The following is an 8,432-nucleotide window of genomic DNA, read 5'->3' on the forward strand; positions in this document are numbered from 1 at the left end:
TGTCTGCCCTTGCGGAGAGGAGTGCAAAACCTGCTCCCTGTCAGGCTGGACTTTGCCTCGAAATGTGGCCCTGCTTTTCTGTTGTGACATCACAAAGCTGCTTTTCTGTTGTGACATCACAAAGCATCGTCAGCGCTGATGTAGACACAGCAGGGCACACGATCGGGGTTGTCCCTGCGCCTTTGTCACTCTCGGTCTTGAGGGAACGGAGATCGCAGAGTTTTTGGCTTGCTCCCGAGCAAGGAGGATGCCTGGTGCCCTGCACCTCAGCGGGTACAGAGAGACAGCCGCCGGAAGGAACACGTTCTGAGCGGGGTATGTTTGAAAAATCCTTCTCCTTTCCCCAAGTGTATTTTCCACCTCATCTGCTGGGGTGGGTGGTGGGTGGACAGGGGAAGAACACGAGGGCAGCCGGAGAGCTCCGCCTGGAGGGTGGTGGGAAGGCAGCGGCAGTCTCTTCAGTCTCTGCCAGGACTAGGCCGAGAAAGCCTTTTGTCTGTGCGCAATGAGGGACGAGTCCATTTTGATCACACGGAGGCAGTCCCAAGCGGTTGCCCAGATATGTCCTGCCCTAGAAATTGCAGGAGCTTAGCACAGTCCTGTATTGCGCTCTGCAAGGTTGGCTTGCCTTTCGACCAGAACCAGGAGGATACCCACGCTTCTTCTGTTGGCAGTGGATTTGACTTGTGCTCTCCTGACAGGTGAGGTTTCCTTCGGAACCTGGTCAGCTTCTCACCAGCGGTCTGCCTTAGGAAAAGGAGCACAAGATCCTCTGAGGGGTGCAAGAAGTTTTCTAGTAGAACAAAAGGGGACTGTTTATTCCTGATGGGTACGCTGTAAGCCTTTCGAGAGCCTCCTAGAACAGGCGGGAGGAGTTTCCGTCTTGCAGAGTGGTGTGTGCTGTCTCTTGGCCGATCAGGCTCAGGGGAGCAGGGCCTAGCCACCAGGTCTTTCTCTGGCGTTTCCTTGGTTCCCCATGGATTACCAGCATGCCTTGACGTTCAACCCTCCCTCCCTCCCTGCCTCTCCTTTTCTCCCTCTCCTTTTTACCCGGTCTGCATTTGTCTGCATTTATGCGAAGAAAAGGGCCAGTGATAAGCCAGCTGCTAAAGAAAATGCTGCTAGAGGGGAGACACACGACCCCCCTGCCTTGCAGGCTGTTGAACTGTAGGGGTACAGGCTGACCTGACTCGAGCTTGTGCGGGACCAAGCCAATCCTCCCGCCAGGAATGCCAGGTTCAAGACCTGCAGTCCCTACTGATGCTCTCGAGTCTGCTGCTGAACCGCACGGGTAGCGCCAGCTTCACCATCCTTTTCCTCCTTACTGCTCGTAGGAAGACGAAGGCTCTGAAGATGGTGACGTGGCGCTGCTTGTCAGTCTGCTCTCTTTCGGTGAGTCTCTGTAGAGCTCAGGCCTGAGGATGGCGCTTTAGGAGGTGCCCAGGCCTCCATTCTGCCCTGGGCCGTTTCCCCTGCTGTGACCAGAGGAGCCCAGCTAAAGAGCTGAAAGTCCCCGACAGAGCTGTGTCAGTCGCGCCTGCTTCAGAGGAACGGGTGTGCGGGCGACGAAGGGGTGACTGCCTTCCCCGGGAGGGCTAAGCCAGTTCTTCTCTTAAGCTGAGGGAGAGGCAGTGGCTAACCCTCGCCTGCCCCAGGACGTTGAGAAGCTTCTGCAGGACAAGGAGCATACTCCAGGGGAGGGAAGGGCCGTCTGTTGCACAGCCCCTACGCCATCACGACCTCTGCAAAGGACGACAAGAGGAGAGACAGCTATGGCACCTGGGGAGGACACGGAAAGGGGAGCGGGCAGCGCGAGGCATAACCCCGCCTTAGACCAAGTTCTAAGCGTAACGAGAGCTTTTGTGTATGACTGGCAGGTGTTTACCGCGGGGACAGCTTGGCGAAAAAAGCCTCTGGAGGACCGCAGCAGTATGCTGGGCCTACGTCTCCTCCTCTATTCAGCCGCTCCAACAGCAGGTGACCCCTAGGTTTCTTTCAGATCAAGACTGGTACTGCAGCGTAAGTCCAGGGCCATAAAGTGCCACTGATTAAAAAAGCCTGTGGCTCGGGCTTGGTACAGTAGCCACCCCTGGCAGGTCATTCAGGTGAGGCCAAGTGGACCGAACCCCCAGTGTCTCTGCAGCTCGTGGCATTGCACGCAGCTGATAAGGAACAATGGTGAGGCAGATTTGGGCCTGCGTAGGTTTCAGCAAAGCACTGGCTTGCATGCCAAGACTTGAGTCCCTTGGTTTTGATCACGGCTAGTAGAGTCCTGCTGCCCCAGCCTTCAACGTGCCAAGCACTTCAGAAATTCGCTTGTGGGCGCGTAGTTCAGCAAGCAGCTCCGTAGCAATGGCACTTCCAGGGTGGTATCAAGAAAGGACCTGTAATCAAGCCACCCTTGGAAGTGTAGCAGGAACCTGCCCGACAGTAGTCCAGCTGCCTAGGAAGACTGGGAAACCGAAGGAGTAGGTAAGAGAGGTTGCATGCACCTCTCGACCTATGGAATGAATGAATGCCTGACAAATGGTAGAAGGCTTTGTAGGAAAGATGGTGTTTAGCTGGAAGCCGTGCCCCAGTCAAAGAGGGGAAGCTGTCTGGAAGAAGACAATGCCCATGTCAATGGTCTTCTGTCTTGCCCGCCGGTCCACGGTGGTGTTTTCAGAGTGTACGTACGGGAGCACCCGAGCACGAATAGCCATGCCCGTCTGTAACTCTCTGTTTCCCGTGGCTGTACAGAGACTGTCGTTGTGCGCTGCCTTTCTTTCTGCAGAAGGCCTGTTTCTATTTGGAATGACTGATTGCCTTCATTGTCGTTCCAGGAGCGCTTTGCACCTCCCTGGAGGGGACTGGAAGACTCGGAGGTAAAAAAACATTTCCCCTTGACTAGAGGGCTCTTTAGAGGAGCGCTGCCCCTCGGCCCCAACAGGACATTGTTTATGCCCTGTCTCACACAAACTTCACCTGGCACAGCTGCCTGAGATTCTCCCATTGCCCTTTCTTCCTTCTGCCAAAGGGTCAGCTACAGCTCCCCGCTTCCGTCAGAGGACTGGGGCCACCCTTTTGCTTGAGCTGGGCTGTTTGCAGCTCCACCTTTCTAACACCTGAGAAGGGGAACTACGGTAGCCTTCTCCACCCTGCACCCGTTTCTCTCCTCGATGCTTGGAGTAGCTGCTAGGAGACACCTCTGCGGCTTTCCATTGCTAGGCTGCAATAGAAAGCCCCTGCAAGCAGCATTGCCCCCTCAAAGGAGAGGAGAGGCCAAGGGAAAAAGAGCGTCTTCTCTCTCAGGCTGAGGTCAGCGTAGCAGCAGTTGCCATGAAGAGCTTTGGCAGGGGGGCACGGTTCAAGGACTGAGGGCAGCCTTGCAGCTGCCACCGTCAAGCGGAGAGGGAGGACAGAAGCGTGTTTCTCGAGCAAGCGGAAGAGGCTAGCCGAGGCAAGGGACGTGTTATGCTAAGAAAGGAGAAGAGGGAGCAGCAGGAGAGAGGTGGAGGAAAACACAGAGAGCTGAGATACTGGCAGCCAAGCACAGCAAAGACAACCGGGGCGGAGGGCTCTAGGGCTGATCCAGGAGAGCTCTCCCAGCCTCCCTTAGATCGTGTCTCACTAGGCTATCCCTAAGGCAGGGAAGGAGAAGGAAGGAAGCGGGCAGGGTGCTTCGGTAGGGACCCGGGTTCAGGGAGGGGAACAAAGAGCAACACTGGGGAGAGAGCTGCTGTTGAGAAGCGGCATTTGGCAACGGCAACCGCTTTCCCTTGCTCTTTGTGCGTCTTGCGGGCCTCCCCTGTTTACGCCTGAGCCGCATGCGTAGCAGGAATTGGGAGACTAGACTGGGCAAACAGACGTGGGATCGGCATGCTATGCCCCTGTTGGCTACCTCTTAACTCGCAGCAGCCTGCCTCGAGACCCTCTTCTGAAAGGAAAAAACTGCGCACCTCCTCTTTCCTGTTGGTGTTTTCTATAGGAACTGCCACCTGCACCCCTTCAGCTCTGCTCTTGCATGGCTTTGATGACGCGTTGCCGCCTTGTAATAGGGAAAAAGATGGCTTTGGGCGTTTGAGACGTTCAGCAGTTCCCCAAAATGTACCCAGGCAGCCAGGGAAGCAGCTTCTCAGCCTGAAGCTCTGAGAACGTCGGAACTAACTCTCCCAACCGCTTAAGGCGTGGTTAGCCGGCCAGTCATCCAGAGCCAGGCTTCTTGCGTCGCTCATGTCCCCACGGCGTCCGAGAGGCCAGCCACATACACTTACAGTCTCTCCGTTGCTCACTTCTTGTAGGCCAGCAGGGGACGAGTTCGGAGAAGCGCTTAGCAATACCCTGAGCCTGCAAGAGCAGCTACGTAAGCTCCAGGAAGAGCTTTATCACCTGCGGTGGAGCGTAAAGGATGTCGCCGAGCGAGCTCTCCACGAAGCCTTGAAGCAGGCTAAGCTCCCAGGCTTTACCGGATGGGTAAGGGCACACTGCAGAAGGCTCTACTCAGAGGTTTCGTTCCTCCCTCCGCCATGTATCCTACTACAGTTCCCCGTCATAGCCAGCCAAAAGGCTGGCGCTGCTGCAACAAGTGCTGTGCATTGCCACGCTCCCTTTTCCTGCTGCTCACACGTCCTTATGGGGGAAGAGAGCGCCGTGACAGGAATGACAGTTGTCTTAGTCGTACCTTCCTCTCCGTCCAGATCTCGGGCCCTCCTCAAGGGAGGACCGGAAAGAAAGAAAGAATGGTCCCAGCAGTCCATAGTTCCCCCCAGTCCCACCTCAGGCCCAGAAGGCTTGTCCGTCCGTGCTGCCTGGCATGGGGCACCTCCACAGGAAAAGCCCCTTCCCGCAACTTCAGCTTTCAGAGCATCGGAGTGAGCAGCCCCTCCATTCTGACACCGGTCAATCAGAGTAGAGCAAACCTGGCAGGTTGCCGGGCAGTGCCGGCGTTCCTTCCGTGTGAGTTTAACCTTGCCCCAGCTCACTTGGGCTGGCCTTGCAGGGGAGCTGCTGGCCCCGTTCCTTTTCTTCTAACAGGTGCTCTCCTTTGTCTTCCTTCCCAGGCTGTTCAAGAGATAATCAATCAAGTCTTGAAGAAGCTGGAAGAAAACCAAGTCCCCATGCCTGACTATGCCCTCAAATCATCAGGTGCCCGTGACATTGTACAAAGCAACCAGTTCCAAAGCGCTTCCGGTTCCAGCTTGACAAGACAGGCATTTGAACGCGCCCAGTGGTAGGAGAGGAGGGGCGACAATGTCAAGGGGCCACCTCGTGCCCTAAAAATGTACCCACTGACAGAGTTGGGAACGGGCCAGACCACATCTGAGGAGCAGAAAGCCTAGCTCACGTTCCTGTCGTTTCTCCACGGCCCCTTACGACAGTTTCATGAGTCCCTGCTCGGAGGCATCGTGCCAGTAGGAAAGAGGGGCATCCCACTGTAGGAGACGGATGACTACTTAGAAGCCTTTTTGCAAGTCAAACAGGGCAATCAATATTCCTTATACATTGCTCGCTGATCGTGCTCGTCTTTTAATTTCCAGGGGCTGCTGTCGTTCATTCAAGGACTTCGCCGTCCTTCAGGACTACCAAAGGAAAAGTCTTTTTCTATTCCCTGCCGGTGCTGGAACACATGAGGTCTCCTGAGCTTATTCTTGAGGTAGAGCACCGAGAACGGAAGAGCAAAGGGCGGGGGCGGCGGGGAGTGGGGAGGCAGCGGGAACCAAACACGCTGCTGAGAGCTGCCTTTACCCTTGTCTTTGCTCCTCAAAGCTTTCTTTCCTGCCTTCTTGCATGGACCTACTCGCCTCCTGTGTCTCCCTGCTATTTCCTCTCCCGGAGTGCCCCAGGTCATCTGCGCGAGCTTTTAACAGGCTACCTTGGCCCTGCAGTCTTTGTCTTCCCAGGCACCGTGAAAACTGTCAGGCGCGGCACAGAAGGAGAATGGGAAAGGTGCTCTTCCCAGGCACCGTGAAAACTGTCAGGCGCGGCACAGAAGGAGAATGGGAAAGGTGCCTGCAGAGGTCTGGGGTGTGAGCTCGCCAGGGCCTCTTAGGGAGCACAAGCGGGCTCTGAGAGCCTGCACTGCTGGAGGGCCGGCCCCACGTTGTGCTTGCAAGCCATGCAGGCACTGCTCCGGAGCTGCCTGCACAAGTGCAAGAGTTGGCTGCTGCCCGTGGAAGGAGGTGGGACTGGATGAGAGGGAGCGATTGCGTTCCCTTACGGGAAAGGCTCGTCCAGGTGGGGGCCCTTAGTTGCCACCTGCCCTGGGCGGGTGCCTTTCAGCCGCACCGTCCCTTGCTTGTTCTTGGCGAGTTGCTCCGGACCGGAGAGGCCGGAGAGCTTCTACAAGTAGCGCAGCCAGCTCCCTGCAGTCCCTGCAAGAAGCAATCCAGTGCTTCTGCGCTGAAGGGGTCTCGTGACGCGTGAATTCTCGTGACTGCTTCTCTGTTCCGTACCCACAGGGTCCGACCGAAGGCATTGGCTGTGGTTCCGAGCAGAACTGCTTGGCCACATCGGTTCTTAATCTTCTGATGCGCGCGGCAGGAATGAGAGCCAGGGCACCCTTCTCCACGTGAACATGGTTTCTTCTTCTCCTTTCAGCCTGAAAATCATCCGGGAAACTGCTGGCCCTTCCCAGGAAGTCAGGGGACACGTCTTCGTCAAGCTGTCTGAGCCAATCATTCCCAGGGCAGTCACCATGGACCACGTTTCAGGGACAGCGTTCCATGGAGACAGTATCTCCAGGGCCCCAAAGGACTTTGCTGTCTACGTAAGTGATTTCTCTAGAGTCGGGGGCAGGGGGTTGCATAGCATTTTTCTAAGCCGGGAGGGAATACAGGTCAGAGAGTCCAGCGGCCTGCGCTTTCCCCTGCCTCGCAGAAGAAACAAGCTCCTTGGAGTTGTATTCCTCTCTTATCCAATGTACCGCTCAAAAGGAAGCTCCTGGGGCAAGGTGCAACCCCAGGAGCCACAGGGAAAAAGGAGCTGGCCACGGTGCACGGTCCTAGACCTTCTTGGCTTCCAATCCCAGTGGGCATTCGTGATCCTCAGGTTACCCCGCACTCACTGGGAACGTCTGCTCCTTCTCTGACTCTCAGCTGAGACTCGTAGAGTAGGCAAGCATGGCGTGCTCCCCCGCTGCAGCTTCTTGTCTTCTCCTTGTGCTCCTCGTCCTTGGACTAACGTAGCTGAAATAAAGCAGTACTTCACTGACTGAAGGTAAGTCTTCCCACGGTGTACCAGGCGCTCTTGTTTTCTCCACCCCTCTCTTTCTCTAGGGCCTGAAGGAAGAACATGAGGAGCAGGGAACGTTCCTGGGACAGTTCACTTTCCAGGCGGTGCTGAATCCCAGGCAGACCTTCCAGCTGAAGGTACGGGAGCAAAGAGGGAGGAGAATTGGAGGAGAGGAGGAGAAATGCGGTTGGCTGGGCAGAAGCTTCCCTGCCAAAGGGCTACAGGCAGCCCTCTCCTTGAGCACGTGCCACGCCGGCCTTTCTTCTGCTTTAACTTCCTGACGGCGTTACGCCCCGCACTGATGTTGTTCTTCTCTTGCGTTTTGGGTTTAAGCTTCAGCGCTTACAAGCGCCGCGGTTGAAGCTGAAAGCGGCTTGGCTGCCTGGACGCCAAGCGCATCCAAGTGGCCGCATCCCGTCGTATGCGCTGCTACTGGCCTGCTAGTTAAAGACGAGAAATACTGGGCTTGCTGGGGATTCTGTTGTTGCTGGTAGCGCGTGGTGACAGGGAGGCCATTCTGTTCCGGTGGCTTTCTAGAGAAGGCACTAGCACCACTGGGTCTTCTGACTGCGGAAGCACACGCCTCAAAGCAGGCAAGAAGACCTTGCCAACCTATTTGCCGAAGCTGCTTCTGGTAGCTGCTTCTTCCTTGACTATTCTCATGGCCAAATGAGGTAGAGCAGGAGAAGAACCTCCTGACCACGAGAGGTCAAAAAGGCCTCGCAGGGCAGCCAGAAGTAAGCTGTTGAACGAGTCCCCTCGCTGCGGCACTACTCTGTCAGTAGTCAAATGCTAGAGAGGAAAAGGCAACTCATTTCTTCTTCTCATTTCAGAAGGAGCTCTCTGGTTTTGCGAATTACGTAAGGCTGCAAGTGCTGAGCAACTGGGGCCACCCCGGCCTACACCTGCCTCTATCGATTCAGGGTGCACGGTGATCCTCTCAAAGACGGGGGACGGGCGTCAGTTTTCGCCTGGCAATAAACTCCATTAATTTTCACCAAGTCGAGTTCGACCCTGCTTTGCCTGTGATGCTAACTGCTAAGAGAGCTCCCTGTCCCTCTCTCGACCCCCCGAGCTTACCGGAGGCTTCCGGAGTACGTGGCAGAAAGCCTGACATCCACACACTTGCTGCCTACACAGTCCCTAGACACGAAAGATTAAAGCAAGGTACAGTTGTCTTACGCGGGAGGCGGCTAAGGATCAACTGTGAGCACCGCAGCTCG

The 8,432-nt window shown here is 56.0% G+C and overlaps 1 protein-coding gene across 1 annotated transcript in view; it reads left to right on the top strand.

The window, feature by feature from the left end:
* The first annotated feature begins 561 nt into the window (after positions 1–561).
* The window catches only part of LOC142595037 (SUN domain-containing protein 3-like), a 10,800-nt gene continuing 2,929 nt past the window's right edge, over positions 562–8,432 (top strand). The window contains 10 exon segments of the mRNA XM_075722117.1: positions 562–701; positions 1,212–1,392; positions 2,823–2,864; positions 3,208–3,344; positions 4,281–4,452; positions 5,040–5,124; positions 5,517–5,632; positions 6,577–6,621; positions 6,623–6,745; positions 7,254–7,346. Of these exon segments, the coding sequence (XP_075578232.1) occupies positions 562–701; positions 1,212–1,392; positions 2,823–2,864; positions 3,208–3,344; positions 4,281–4,452; positions 5,040–5,124; positions 5,517–5,632; positions 6,577–6,621; positions 6,623–6,745; positions 7,254–7,346 (1,134 nt within the window).

The sequence above is a fragment of the Pelecanus crispus genome, chromosome 16 (assembly GCF_030463565.1).
Source record: "Pelecanus crispus isolate bPelCri1 chromosome 16, bPelCri1.pri, whole genome shotgun sequence".
Lineage (NCBI taxonomy): Eukaryota > Metazoa > Chordata > Aves > Pelecaniformes > Pelecanidae > Pelecanus > Pelecanus crispus.